This window comes from Lissotriton helveticus, chromosome 4_1 (genome assembly GCF_964261635.1).
Source record: "Lissotriton helveticus chromosome 4_1, aLisHel1.1, whole genome shotgun sequence".
Taxonomy (NCBI): Eukaryota; Metazoa; Chordata; class Amphibia; order Caudata; family Salamandridae; genus Lissotriton; species Lissotriton helveticus.
Window position 1 is genome coordinate 73,345,699 of NC_136063.1, and position 15,926 is coordinate 73,361,624.

The window sequence follows — 15,926 nt, forward strand, 5'->3', positions numbered from 1 at the left end:
CAACCAGCTCCAGTTAACTCACCAGTTTTATTTTCACCCACCCGTGTCTGAGTTTTCACTGCCAGTCAAACACTGTAGTAAACCATAGGTCAGTACAATCACAGTGGGGGCCCTTCCTTCCCACCTTTGATGGGCACCACACAGCGGGGCTGATACACCAAGGTGGAGGAGCTTCGCCACACCGAGTTCAAAGGAATAATAAAATGATAATGCAACGTTAAATCATCATCTGAATTTTTAGATATAGCCCGAGCCAGGTTAGAGCAGAGCTTGGCTGTCCTTACAGCGAGGAGGAGTGGTGGTGGTTGCTGCACCAAAAGTGCACACGACGGTTTGGCCGGCTGTCTTGGGCCGGCCAAAGCTTCATGCGCACTTTGCATGTTCTCCACCTGTCTGTAATACATAGTCTGTGTGGAGAACATGGGCAGCATTACACTCCCTGTCTGAGCTCCGAACCAGGGTGCTCAGACCAATAACAACACTGCTATCATGCTTGTGACAGCAACGTTGTGATTGGCTATGGGGAGCCTGGGTGCTTCCTGGAGACTACAAAAGAGGATGGAGGCGAGGCGGCGACCGGCAGGGTAAGTGAGCTTTTCTCGTCTTTATTTTTTGTAATCCCCCAGCCGTACCACTACATTTCCGTAGCAGCCGCTCCTGGCACCTAATCAGATGATGTTGCAGATTGAATCCGATGACACATGGGCATACTTCTGCTGCCTGTCGCTTGCGAGACAGGAACACTGACCATGCCCAAAAGGAACAGTGAGAAGTTGTTGGTGAAGATTCTTTTGGAATAAAGTTCCAATAAATCAGTGTCAAAAAGTATCTCAGAATTATCAAGAAGTTTTCATTTCTTTGCTTTATTCCATATTTCAGCGTAGCTTTCGAAGCACAGCCAACACGTGTTTCGTCCTGTCAGTCACAGACAAACAGACTTCTTCAGGGCTGTAAACAAGTACAGTAACCAATATTCAAATATCATTTCTATATTAAACAATATCAAAGTACAACCAAAGTTCACCGAGTAATGTGAAGTAAAAAGTGAAAAAGACCTACACCAAGAAAAAGACTAGAATCACCTCAGATGTGATAAAAGGCCAAAAGGCAATGCCAAAGTTAATAGTTCTGTAATAAGTAAATAGAAATTAACTAGTATAACATACCATCAACGAAAATTCAAGGGTATTCAATTCTCCTCATTGAGTTCAGTAAGCTAATCACTGTAGAGTATTCTAAAGTAAACAAGGGGGATAGGGGTCAAGGAGGAAGGGTAGGGATGCGAACGAGATCTTGGAAACCATAATAGAAAATGATGTAATGACTGTGGGGACATTGAAATTGTGAACTTGTCTTCAATTGAATTATCTGAGGATATGAGCAGTTTACTTTGTAAAGGGATGGGTTTCTGTCCTATGACTGAAGCAGATTGGTACCTAACTAAAATTGACTTGTTTAAATTTGTTAGGAGACTTAAATTGAAAAAGTACTTTGCTAATGTACCAGAGAAAAGTAAACATGAAAAATTAAAACCTTTGAGTAACATTACGATCCAAGAACTTAAAGAGACTCAATTATTATTATCCCTCACTGAGAAGGAAGATGACCCGGTGACCTTGTACAAACTATTAGATGATCTTGAGATAGATAGATTTCTTAGTGAAGGTAGTGGGTTGAAAGAAAGATCCAAGTGGACACCCACAATCTCATCTGGCAGTACTATAGAGGCATTTTATAAAGCAGTCAATTTTGATATTGACAGGATTATTGATGCTAAATGTCGTGAGAAAAATAAGAGGTATAATGATAATTTGTTACCTGGAGAAAGGCTAGCACTTAAAGAACTTATGAGTAACCCATCTATCACAATACGAAAAGCAGATAAAGGTGGGAACGTAGTTATTCTCAATACCACTGATTATAATGATGAAGTTTACTCACAATTGAATAACAACAAATATTATGAAAGACTATCTGCTAATCCTATGCTATCTCTAACCAAAACTATTAATGATCAACTGAATACTTGGTATGATTTGATGTTATTGGATCACGATGAGTATCTCTATTTACAGGTTGTGACACCCAAAGCACCGTGCATGTACATACTGCCTAAAATTCACAAGTCAAGGGTCAAACCACCAGGAAGACCCATAATTTCGGGTATTGGGGGGCCTACAGAACGCTTATCCCAATATGTTGATACCTTTTTGCAGTTGTATGTGAAGAATTTACCGTCATTTATTGAAGATTCTAAACATGTGTTGAATTTAATGAATGATGTAGCATGGGATGACAGAATGATATTGGTCACATTAGATGTGGTATCACTTTATACCAACATCGATCACGAACTGGGTATTAGTGCTATTGACTTCTTTCACAGTAACAGGCCAGCTGAATTTTTTGATCATAATCAGATGATTCTAATGATGACAAGATTGGTGTTGCAAAATAATGTATTTCTCTTCGATAATAAATGGTACAGACAGCGTCTTGGTACTGCGATGGGTTCCAGATTGGCTCCGTCCTTCGCGAACCTCTTTATGGGGTGTTTCGAGGCGGAGAAAATCTGGGGCCCATCAGGCAAAAAATGGATACAACACATTTATTATTGGGGGCGGTACATAGACGATTGCCTTTTAATTTGGACTGGATCAGTGGATGATCTTAAAGGCTTTTTCGATTACCTGAATGATAATTCACTCAACCTTGAGTTCACCACTCATTATGACACTAATAGCATCACATTTCTGGACATCGAATTATACATTCAAGAGGGCAAGATTTGCAGCCGAATGTACCGAAAACCTACAAGCTGCAATGCTGTTTTACATGCCCGAAGCTGTCACCCAGTTAGCCAAAAAAATGCTATTCCCTATGGAGAAATGGTGAGGGCAAGGCGTAATTGCTCAATGGATAATGAATTTGATAAAAACCTCACTGATTTGTCACGGAGATTTCTCAAACGAGGCTATCCGAATAAAGTGGTTGATAATGCTGTATCAAGAGCTAAAAAACTTAAAAGGTCTAAAACCTTAGACAAAAAACTTTGTGAGAACAGGGATGTAAGGATTCGTCTGATAACTAATTTTAGTAGTGATAGTGCCAAACTGTATAGTATACTTAATAGACATTGGCATCTTTTGAGTATGGATAAGGACCTCGAGTCCCATATTGGAAACAGACCAGGATTGACTTTTAGAAAGGGACGCACTTTGTCTAACTTTATTAGTCCCAGTTACCCGGTAAAGAAAATAGAACCTGATTGGTTTACTGAAAGGACAATAGGTTTCCACAAATGTGGTAAATGCAGTTCCTGCAGATGGGCGAAAACTAAAGTCAAGACTTTTAATTACAATGATACTGGTGATTACTCCATAAATATGTTCATCAACTGTGATACTACATTTGTGGTTTACGTTATAGTGTGTTCCTGTAAACAAATTTACGTAGGCAGCACTATCAGGAAACTGAAAGAAAGAATGATGGAACACTTCAGAGCACTAAAAACAGGCGATACCCGTTATCCTATTGCTTCCCACATTGTTAGACATCATAATGAGAAAGAGAAACATAAGTTTAGTTACCATGGTATTGATCATATTGAAAGAAATCCAAGAGGTGGGAATAGACAGTTACAACTGAGACGAAGAGAGGTACTTTGGCTTATGAAACTTAAAGCAGTAGAACTGGGTTTAAATATCGATCATGAATTTGAATACTATCTAGGGAATGATTAAAACTGCAAACAATGAATAATGTTATCATTTTGAGTACATGTTTTTATGTGACAGCTCTCACACTGTGTGTCCAGAGCTACTGATTGCTGTTAGTCTGAACTGATCCTATATGTATACTGTTATCTATGCCTTTCCCTTGCCTTTCTACTCATCCTTCCCCTTTTTCTGATTTTCCGCTTACTTTTTCCTTTATACTATTTTACCCCGGGGCAGACATGTACTTTTGGAATATTAAGGACTTCCTTTATACCGTGATAACTCACTAACCTAATGCGGTGTATACAATTGCTTTAATTACTCGCTTCCAGCGCGCAGTATTTTATGAATTCTATTTGCTCACTAATACATGATTATACTTATTATGGTATTATGACTTTAGATTTTCTATAATATTACTCGTTATGTATTGAGCGGTATATACTTGGTTTCTTGTATTTTGGGATGATAAATAATCCATTATCATCACTTAAGTATAACTTGAGCGTTACTATTTACCGTTCTACGATGGCGCGCATTTATTTACTATTGTGGTACCATTATGCATTGGTACATCAGGCTACATTTTGGTTATTCCAAGATGTCGACTTTAGATTTTCTATAATACTACTGGTTATGTATTGAGCTGTATATACTTGGTTTCTTGTATTTTGTGATGATAAATAATTCCTTATCATCACTTAAGTATAACTTGAGCGTTACTATTTACCGTTCTACGATGGCGCGCATTTATTTACTATTTTGGTACCATTATGCATTGGTACATCAGGCTACATGTTGGTCTTTCAAAGATGGCGCGTCCGGTTTTTACTTTTTCAATTTCTACTTTTTATTGCCATTGAGAGATGATGTCCGTTTATTACGCTATTTACCTCACGAGGACTTACAAATAGACATGCGGTGAATTTTACGAAGGCATACATACAGCATAATTACGCCATATCATTCTGCGCTTTGGAACATAGTGTTACTTTTAGCCGTTCAAAGATGGCGTGCTCGGTACTTAACTATAAATTGCCATTGAAAGATGGCGCCTGTGTAGCACGCGGAGCTTTTCAGGACGACTCCAAGCAGATATGCGGTGAGTTTTCTCTTGTAGTGTGCGCTGGTATTGATTTCTTCGCCAGTATTATGTTGAGAATTTGGTACTAAGGAGTTTATTATTTACCATTATAGATATTGGATTTATTGACGGATTACTAGTGAATTGGATGACTTATTGTTTCGACCCTTGATTCGGGTAAGACTACGATCTTTACAGATGGCGATTGGGACTTATATTTTGACATTTTATCTAGTTGTTAAATGATACTTATTTGCTTACAGAGTGGAGTGTTGTTCTACTACTTGCAACTTACGGAATTTTGATACTACTTTGTTTATTCGTGCTACATGACTTATTACATATTAATATGGTGAGTTACACTATACTCTCTCTTTATATACTAGTCCTTTTTTTCGGAAGAGCCTATTTGTGACCGGGGCCTCCACCCTATCCCCCTTGTTTACTTTAGAATACTCTACAGTGATTAGCTTACTGAACTCAATGAGGAGAATTGAATACCCTTGAATTTTCGTTGATGGTATGTTATACTAGTTAATTTCTATTTACTTATTACAGAACTATTAACTTTGGCATTGCCTTTTGGCCTTTTATCACATCTGAGGTGATTCTAGTCTTTTTCTTGGTGTAGGGCTTTTTCACTTTTTACTTCACATTACTCGGTGAACTTTGGTTGTACTTTGATATTGTTTAATATAGAAATGATATTTGAATATTGGTTACTGTACTTGTTTACAGCCCTGAAGAAGTCTGTTTGTCTGTGACTGACAGGACGAAACACGTGTTGGCTGTGCTTCGAAAGCTACGCTGAAATATGGAATAAAGCAAAGAAATGAAAACTTCTTGATAATTCTGAGATACTTTTTGACACTGATTTATTGGAACTTTATTCTACAATTTGAGTGCTTGGTGGATTCTTGGGACTTGCTTTAAAGCCTTTGGCTTTATTTATTTGAGTAGTGGTAACCTACTCATTTCCGCCTTGAGCACCAACTGGTTACTTTACCATTCTTCATATGTACATACTTATACACGCTGTGCGCTCCTGCATAACCGTTACCATTGCTATTGTATAAGATTCTTTTGGAACTGGAAAACGAGCAACAAAGCGGACTTACACTTTTTGTAAAAAGGGCTTTGGTGAAAACATCAAGGCCAGAACTGGTAAATGCGAAGAAGCGTGTATAGTCTAGTGTCTTAGGGCCCAATCACGATCTTGGCTGGTTACTCCGTCACAACAGTGATGCATATCCCATCTGCTGAAATATAAATCCCATAGGATGTAATTAAGGCTCCCTGTTTTCCGTTTTTACTGATTCATACAGTTAAAAATGGACAAAAAACCATTTATCTTTTTGTCTGTATTTATTTTCAAATGTGGATAAAAACGGAAATTGGGTGCTTTTTGAGCGATTCTAAATACACTTTGCCATGACTGCCAGGCCAATAACTGTGTGGATTGATAGGTAAGGGGGTTAAAAAAAGAAAGGAATTTCCGTAAAGAGGCGTAAACAGCAACAGCTATACACAAGGCTGATTCTGAAATGTGCATATTTTCAGATCAGTGCATAGATTTATCTTCTGTGGGTGTTCCGATCACTGAAACCTGGCAGGCATTCATGCATGGCTGCATATTTATTGGTTAAATAAGTGTGGAAATATACCAGTTTCAGCTTTACTTTTTTCACACAACCCATAATAAATATGGATAAATACGTGTTAAGTTGACCAAAAATAAATATGGAAAAATACAGACTGAAATGACAAAAAAATAAATACCATAAAACCGGAAGCCCTAGATAGAATGGGATGTATATTTCGGACGGGATATCAGTAACCCTTGTGACCGAGTAACCCGTCCATCGAGATGCAAGTCAGGTCTATATAAACGCCCTCACAGGAACTCCCAAGTTAAATATGTATTCAGGGCTTGAGTTGGGGTACAAAGCGGGTGGACGGCGTCCCCCCACTTATTTTACTGGGAGCTCGATAACTGGAGAAAACGGAGCCACACATTCACTCTTTGGCCTCTCTGGGGCGAGATAGGAGCCTATTCAGAACGCTGCTCACGCGCTGGCTTCTCGGATGCAATCGCATCTAAGGGGTGAGTGAGGGGAGGCAATGAGTCTGATGGTGCAAGCCACCTTTCGTGACGTCACTGCCTGTTGTGACGTCAGCGGCCCCCCACTTCTTTAGCACGCATTATACGAAGTAGAATTCCGTTTTGACTTTACGCTATTAAGAGGGCAGACTAGGCAGTCTTAGAGAAATCTTCTTTCAATCATTAGGAGTTAGATTTGCACAGTGGTGGAAGAATTTGCACAATCGAGCAACACGGTTTCCTATATTTATGGAGCACAACAAGTTTTATTCAAGGGCATATATTGAAAATGACCCCCTAGAAGAATATGTTGCCGTGTTGATGGCGTTCCTTTGAAGCAATGTCTGATTTCGAACGTATCACTTATGAGTACATTTTAAGAGACTATATTTTTTTTGTTGTCAAATCTTTTTTTATTTCACCCCCATGTCTGGGAGCAGCAATAAGGTGACTAATACACAGCGTTAAGCCTACAACCCAACAGGGCCGGCCGCGTTATGTTCAAACAGTCTCCGTGTAGTCACCGCCTAAGATCTCTCTACTCTGCTGTCTCCTCTCCTGTCATCCTATTGAGGTTTTGACCCACCTGTTCCTGTAGGTTTTACCTTATTGGTTTCATTGTTACAGATGGTCCTGAGACCAGATCATCTTAAGAGACTATATTTTAATAGAATCCATTCAAATAAAAAAAAATAGGAGTGGCTGTGTGTGGATTTGCCACTCCATAAAGCTGTAAATATTGCTACAGGTGTATAGAATTCAGATTAGTTTGTACGGGAGATTAGGTGCAATCCCAGAGGAGTTGAAGCCACGGTTTAGAAAAACAGGAAGAGGAGCCAGATTAAGGTTTTGGAGAAGAGGCTTGGAGTTCAGTGCTAAAGTTGTGGTAATTCTAGCCATTTGGGGAATTCCAGAGGATACACAGTCTTTGATAAAGTATGCAACAGGTGAACCAAAAGGATATTCTGGAAAAAGTGCGCCTAGTGCCCGAGGACGGAGGAGAATCGCTTACTTCACGAGTAGGAAGCAAAAGAAGTTCCCATCCACGATAATCGTGGTGGGCGGTAGAGAAGTACACATGATGGTGGATTCGCGTGCATGGTATTCCATTACTGGCAAGGGTCATTAAATGTTGTGACAGACTGGAAATTTGCTGGGAAGCAGTTGTAGTCTCCGAGTAGGGGTACCTACAGGCGTACAAACCCTACCCGAGCCCCGCGTCCTTTGCTACACACCCCCTCACAGTTAACAGCCTCCCCCCCTCCTAGTCTTGTAAAGTAACACAGATCTTATGCTAGAGTGATGCATAAAGTGCCCTACATTAGCCCAAGATCACCGGATTGGCATGCAATCATCTGACGCTATGCTCTTTACGAAGACTCCCCAGGCCCTGGACTGGCTGCAAATAGCCAATCAGAACCTAGTCTATAGATAATGACAACCAGGCCCCAACACCCCCCTGAGAGTGCCAGGTGGTCCCTAACAGTAGATAGTTTTCACATCAGCAGACACTGGAGTTGTGGGTCAACAAGTGTGTCTGCCCGGCCTCACCGTGCACCCAGCTGCATGGCGGCCGAGCCTACGTAGGTGGCGTGCAACAGCAACATCCGGTTGTGGAAATTACATCTAAACTGCAGGAGGCAAGTAGTAAAACACTGCACAACACTGGTCCACGGGTAAGGCACCAACCAACTGATGACGCCACTTCCGAGTATACCCCCAGCATGGTTTATGCTCATCCTGCCGATGGCCAGGTACAGTAGGGAACCATTAATGCTTACTGCGGTCAGGGGTCACTGGCGAAAGCGATAGTCTACTTATATAGTTCTCAGCTATATATTCACCTATGCCGTGGACAGAACAAAAGAACTTTTACTATTGCTTTCACCATCTCCAACCATTGCTACACAACCGAATTGCCTATTTGCGTGTGTAAATAATAAGGGATCTTGTTACCAAACTCACCGATTCCTATTTTATCGACTTTGGATGAAAGGTAAGTCCAGTGAAAAATATGACATGCTCTTTGAACAGGATGTCTGCAGCCAGAGTTAAACCACCTGGGCTTACATGCCACCTGGATGTACAGTGCTATATTTGTCAGAAGCCAGTCAATGCATTGCTAGGTATGTGTGTCAGTATTCACACTCATGGTTGCAATTTATTACACACTGATCTAATGCCATAAGCAGGAAAACACATTTTCATTTATTTTGCACTCCCAGGTGGCCGACTGTACAAGTTATTTTGTTATAAGCAGAGAAAATATATTTGTAATAAGCCCCATCTCATGACCTGGACTCATGTCATTGGTCATATTTCAATTCAGAAAGACCATCTTGTCATTTGTAACGTGACCTGAAAGCCTGATGCTGCTCACTAAAGTCATTCATACAAAGTAGGTCTCTTAGAAAGCAACTCTGGTTTCCAGGTTTGGCAGAAACACCCACTAGTGCTGAGCATAAAAAGAGTGCCCATTAAATTGCTTACTTTTTGCAGCTGAATATTCTCTAATCTTGAGAAACAGGAAGCCGAGGCCCTTCTCTTACGTAAGTGAGCTCGCGCATCATAAGTAGCAATAAAGTGGTGATTAATGCACTTGCAAGAAAGATCTTTGTACATTCGAATCAAAGGTTCAACTCACAAGAACATTGCATAGAGGATCATTGTGTCTGCTGGAAAGCACAGCATGCAACATGTAAATCACAGATTTGTTTTTTATGTAGATAGCTCAATTGATTACTGTTTTTGTTGCATTGAGCCTTGTGTTACAGTTATTATCAGCCTTATAATATAGTTTAGTAAGTTATGACCCTGCAGCAAAAACCTGCCTACAAACAATAAGGCACATATTTTGAACATCAATGTTTTTTCCTCAAGCTTTTCTTATTTTAAGGTTGCTAAAAAATGGTTTCTTTGAGCAGTAATTAACACTGATTAGTAAGTGCCACATATATGGTTTTCAGTGGGATAACTAATGGACAGAAGCATCTGACATTCTAACAGTGCATGCAGATTTCTTGTATACAACCTTAGCAAGGTCAAAAACCTAACCCCGCCCCTTGTTCTGCCTTAGCACCCCCCTTGTGCCCGCCTTAAATTCCACCCCACCCCACTGCTCCTTTTGGTGAGTACTTTTACTTATTTTTTTTACATTTAAAGCACTGCCTAGGGCCATTGATTAATATGATTGATAGGGGCCACTAAGGGCCTTGGTGCACAACGCACCAGGGGGATACCAGTACATAGTACTGTTCTGGGACCCCTGATGCCCCCTGGGGTCAATACACTGCCTGGGTCACAGATTCCAGCGCTGCTGGTGCATGTACCGGCTGTGCCATGAACTCATACTGCTAGGCGCTAATGAGATGTCTCTTTGGAAATGAATATTGCTGGCATTGCCTTGCTGGAGAGTTCCATGCTGAGAGGCAAGAGATATGTGGCACATGCAGTTCACACACGTCCTGATATGACCCATTTCGTGTCATTTCACGTAACATACTTTACTTTAGTGCTGGTGTTATTTTAGTAACTTCTTTTCGCCATTTCCGGTGATGCCACTGCAGTTGGGTCGTATTACTTCCTGAATTGTCACTGTGTCAATAATGCTCTCCTGCACACTGGGGCTTTTACTATGGATACTGAGAGTAAACACAAGGACACCGCAGGCCATAGAGTTATATGAAGTGGGATCCCAGTCCATATACTCGAGGGGGGGGGGGCAGGCTGCAGCTTGTGTGTCCGGTAAATCAAGTCTGACTCCGGCTGCTTCTGCAATCCAACCGTTTCACAAGCACAAGGCGCCCTTCCTTCCACTAACCGCTGTGTTAATGGAACGGAATCGAGCACGAGGGCCATTAGCAGGGCTTGCAGCACTGTTGGGCTGGGGCACTGTCACATGCGCTTATGTGGGTTCAAGCACTCGCAGCCTCACTGTCCGAGAGCAGTGCATCGGTTGGCACACCCACCCCTAGCCTTAGAGGAGTGTAGGTAGGAGTCTTCTTTTCACAGCCGCGTCACATGAGCCTGGGGCATCACTCTGAAGCTTCCCAGGTCCATCATCCATGGCCGTGTACGCAGCTCATCTAGTCGAGGATGTCACTCTGCACGGACGGTCTTGCAGCCCTGCATGTACAGGACTACATGTCCCAGAATGCAAAGGCCCAGACTGTATTCATCACGCATTGAACCTAAGCGTGCCACATGTGTATATGAAGCCATGCACAACCGGCATGTCAGGCATCTTCTCCAAACACAGACATGCCAGGCATCTTCTGCAAACACAGACATGCCAGGCATCTTTTGCCGAGGTTCTCATCCTCGGACCCTGCAACTCCGCATGGGACAACACCTGGTGGCCTTCCGCACTCGGGTACCAACCCACCCAGCCCAACTGACCGCGCGCAAAACCTCAGCATAATTCTTGACTCCACCCTCTCCATGAAACGCCAAATCAACGCCGTTGCTTCCACTAGCTTCAACTGCCTAGGCATCCTCCGTAAGACCTTCAATGGATTCCCTCGACCGCAGAAGAACCGTCACCACGCGCTCATAACCAACAGACTGGACTACGGCAACGCTCTCTACGCCAGAATGAACAGAACTCTTCTACACAGACTCCAAAACATCCAGAACGCTGCAGCCACTCATCTTCGGGACACCGCACCACAAACACATGACCCAACACCTACAAGGCCTCCACTGGCTCCCCGTGAAGAAGAGGGTCACCTTCAAACTCCTCACCCACGCCTACAAATCCTTCAACAACATCGGACCCAAACACCTCAACGAAAGAGTATCTTTCCACGTACCCAAGAGGAATCTCCGCTCAGCCAAACTCTCCCTGGTGGAGGTCCCCCGCATCTGCAGAACCAGAACGGGCGGGAGAACCTTCTCCTACGTCACAGCGAAAACCAGGAACGAGCTCCCTGTGAACATCAGACGCTCCCCGACCCTGCACATGTTCAGGTAGGACCTCAAGACCTGGCTCTTCGACTGATCCGGAGTCAACCCACCCAACCCCCCCCCCACACACACAATGGGTGTGTAGCACACTTTACAAACCCCTGATTGAGACATGCCAGGCACCTTCTGCAAACACAGAAATGCCAGACACCTTCTTCAAACACAGACATGCCAGGCACATGCAAACACACGCACGTCAGGCATCTTCTGCAAACACAGACATGCCAGGCATCTATCTTTTGCACACACAGACATGCCAGGCATCTGCGCACACACAGACATGCCAGGCATCTGCGCAGACACAGACATGCCAGGCACATGCAAACACAGGCACGTCAGGCATCTTCTGCAAACACAGACATGCCAGGCTTCTTCTTCAAACACAGACATGCCAGGCATATGCAAACACAGGCACGTCAGGCACGTGCAAACACAGGCACGTGCAAACACAGGCACGTCAGGCACGTGCAAACACAGGCACGTCAGGTATGTGCAAACACAGGCACGTGCAAACACAGGCACGTGCAAACACAGGCACAACAGGCACGTGCAAACACCGGCACATGCAAACACCTGCACAACAGGCACATTCAAACACAGGCACGTCATGCACTCACAGGCCCGTCAGGCACATGCACACACAGGCCCGTCAGGCACATGCACACACAGGCACGTCAGGCACATCAGGCACATGCAAACACACACGTCAGGCACATGCAAACGTCAGGCACATGCAAACACAGGCACGTCAGGCACATGCAAACACAGGCACATCATGCACATGCAAACACAGGCACATGCAAACACAGGCATGTCATGCACATGCAAACTGGCATGCCATGCACATGCAAACACAGGCACGTCATGCACATGCAAACACAGGCACATCATGCACATGCAAACACAGGCACATGCAAACACAGGCACATGAGGCACATGCAAACACAGGCATGTCACATACATGCAGACACAGTCAGGTCAGGCACCTGCACGCAGCTGACAGGGCAGCTGTCCCAACCCCGCCCGGCTCTCACCTCAGCTCCCCGTGGGGCCCGCGCTCCTCCTCGGCCGGGCCTCCCGCTGCCCTGCCGTCCCGAAGCTCCTCTCCACTGCCGGGACCCGAGGTGCTCGCCAGCCGGCCCACCCTCCGGCGCCCGCCGCGGGCCCGGGGACTCTCCGCCATGGCTGCAGGGGAGGGGGCGTGGCGAGCGCGCGGGCACTGAGTGACGGGGCTCGAGACGGGGCGCGAGGCGCGGAAGGAACGCTGGGCTCGCGCTCCGCTGACGGAACTCTCGGCCCTGCCCTGGGCCCGTCTTGAAACTTTCTGACAGCGCCGCAGGGTTCGATAGGTCACCCGCACAGCCGCCGACCGCCAATCACGGCGAGGGTCGCTAGGCCCCGCCCACTGGGAGAGCAGTCTTCCTTCCTGACTGTCCAATCAGAGAGCGACTTCCGCTCTCTCACCTTGCCTTCAGATGTCCCACCGTCTAAGAGACCTTTGGCCACGCCCACCGGCAGCTGGAGACTCGAGCTCGTTTAAGGACAACTCTAGCCCCGCCCACAGGGCTGAAAGTGGCAATCTCATGGCATGGTGCCAACTAACCAGAGATATTAATCACTGGCCTGCTGCACACACTGCTAACAAGCCAGTCGGGTATAAGTACACAAGCATGAATAGGCTTCCAAACTTCAAAATAGTGTAAAAGTCAATTCACTTAAACCATGCAAACAAAATAAATAAACATAAAAGCCATTGGCAAAGTCAGCAGATCTACTTATGGCCTCCAGCCTGTTTTGTCAGTGCTTGTTTTGCTTTGTCATGGTTTTTGCAAAACATTATAATTATAGAACTTGCTGGCTGCTCATCTATTTTAAAAAAAAAATTGCTAGAAGCAATTTTTTGGGCCTCAAAAAGCCCAGGATGCAATAGCAGTCTAGCAGACTAGCACTACTTTCTGTGTGGACGTGCTCCTTGTGAAAGGGAAGAATTCTATCACTCACAGAGCTGTTAATAAATGGCCGAAGTGAGCTCACTCACCGCCCTATGTTGTGTACTGTGGTGGACTGAATGAAGAAAAATGTGAAAGCACAACAGACCAATGGACGAAGAGGTCTAGCTGAAAGCCCCTATGCATAGGTATATTATACATGGAATTATAGTAAAATCAAAAGGTCCTTTCTAATACCACACTAGAAGGCGGCTGCGTAAAATGAATCTCAGCTTTTCTACCTGATTGCAGATACCATTCGCAGGCAGTGGTACAAGGGATGTACTCTCTCCTTGAAAGCCTCCTTAGCCTTAGCACCACCACTTCCAAAGACTTCTTCAACACAGAGCTAACACTACTCCTCATTGAAAGACACCTCCCAGAGGGTTCATGATTGTCAGACTCTGGTCAGGGATTTCACAGGGCTGCCCGAGGCTTCTGGGGCCCAACCGTGATGTTTGAGGTAACTTGCCACTGAAGTTTTGGAATCTGTCCTACTATGGCTATGCAAAGTGGACCCAGTACAACCCTTGTTGCACTTGCTTAGGGCAGTGATGGTGAGCAATCACGGGCCTCTTGGGAAGGTAGAGTGCGTGCCAGGGGCAAGAGCTCAGAACCCAGCAGTCCGCCAAGAGACACAGTAATGTATTCTTCCACCCAGGGCTTATCTTAATCCCAAAGTAGAACTATAAGTTAGACAATTCAATGGAAATTAAATACAGAGTAATCAACTATGCTGCGTCAAACAGTGAGGTGCTGCACCCCTTTATCCCCCATCTTCTCAGAATCACCCCTGTACCCCCCTTCTTTTCGCTATAGTTGAGATCCTGTATCTATAGTCCCCAACACACTATGGGTTTAGCAAGGTTGAGGCACAAGTGCAGATAGCTGATATATGCTCACATGTCAAATATGCAAGTCATTTCAAGGTCATTTCAATATCTCTTTACCTCTTTAGCAAGGCTCAGCATGGGTGGCAACTCATCTGCACACGTTTAGCCTGGTGGCTAAGCCCAAAGTTTTGCCTGCTGGCTACTGCGGCAGTTCAGGCTAAGCAGCAGATGTGGTCCAGGCTCCAGCCCTCGCTGCAACAGGTCCTCTTCTGCAGAGTTACTCAGTTAGCATCACTCAGGCCAATGCTTGTGGGGCAATCTCTGAGCTCTGCATGGCAACACACTCATCTTCGGCGGTAGCCCTCCACGCCGGTTGCAGACAGGTGTTTTGGTGTGGAAGTTGCGTCCTCCAGGTCGAATCCCTTTAGGTGAAACTTTTCTAGAAGTTGTTGCCACCGGGCCAAACAGCATTTCTGCTTCAGTAATTTATTTTTTGGGATAAACTATTTTTATTGAATGTTGTCGCAGTAAAATACATCATGCAATACATTATACAGAAATGCATTTCAAAGCAATCAAATATGATACATACGAGATATGGGCTGGAGTCAATGGTTCAGTATCTAACATAGGTAGTAGTTAATAAACAATGTCTAACTCCAGATCACAACAGTAGCGTCATAAAGTCTGTATCCCACATCTGTTGTTAGTCCCCCATCTATATGGTGTGTCCCCCTCTTTATGTATGTTGTACTTGCAACATTCAATGCATGTGGTCCCTCATCTCTCACCCCACCATCCTCATCAGGTGTAAGGAGCCAGCAGTCAAACAGTAAACTGGGCATAGGGCTAGAGCAGTCTAAACTTCAGGGAACTTCTTAAGGGCCACTATGAACGGTTCTGCAAACAATGCTGTCTACTGTGTGTGGTGTTAAGATGAGCCGTCCGTTACCCATCTATTGGGGCATTGCGGAGTGTCTGCAACGTCTGCAGTATGTTCTCCCACAGCCCTGCTATGGGGATCCTCCAGAGTCCCCTAGCCTCCCTCCTCCTCAGTGCCACATTTTAATTTTACTGCAGGCAAGAGTTGCACACTCAGGAGGGTATGCACCTTCCAATGCATAGCCATGGCACAACGCTGGCCGCCTCCAGGTGTTCCACAACAGGGAAACAGGTCTTCCTGCAGATCAGACTCCGGGTGATGCTCCCTCACCTCTGGGAAGCTGGCTGTCTAGC

The 15,926-nt window shown here is 44.4% G+C and overlaps 1 protein-coding gene across 1 annotated transcript in view; it reads right to left on the reverse strand.

Moving 5' to 3' along the window:
* The window catches only part of DGAT1 (diacylglycerol O-acyltransferase 1), a 151,983-nt gene extending 138,623 nt beyond the window's left edge, over positions 1-13,360 (reverse strand). Inside the window, exon 1 of the mRNA XM_078686451.1 lies at positions 12,904-13,360. Coding sequence (XP_078542577.1) covers positions 12,904-13,052 — 149 coding nt within the window. The 5' untranslated portion in view covers positions 13,053-13,360. The remainder of the gene's footprint in view (positions 1-12,903) is intronic.
* Between the last annotated feature and the right edge of the window lie 2,566 nt (positions 13,361-15,926).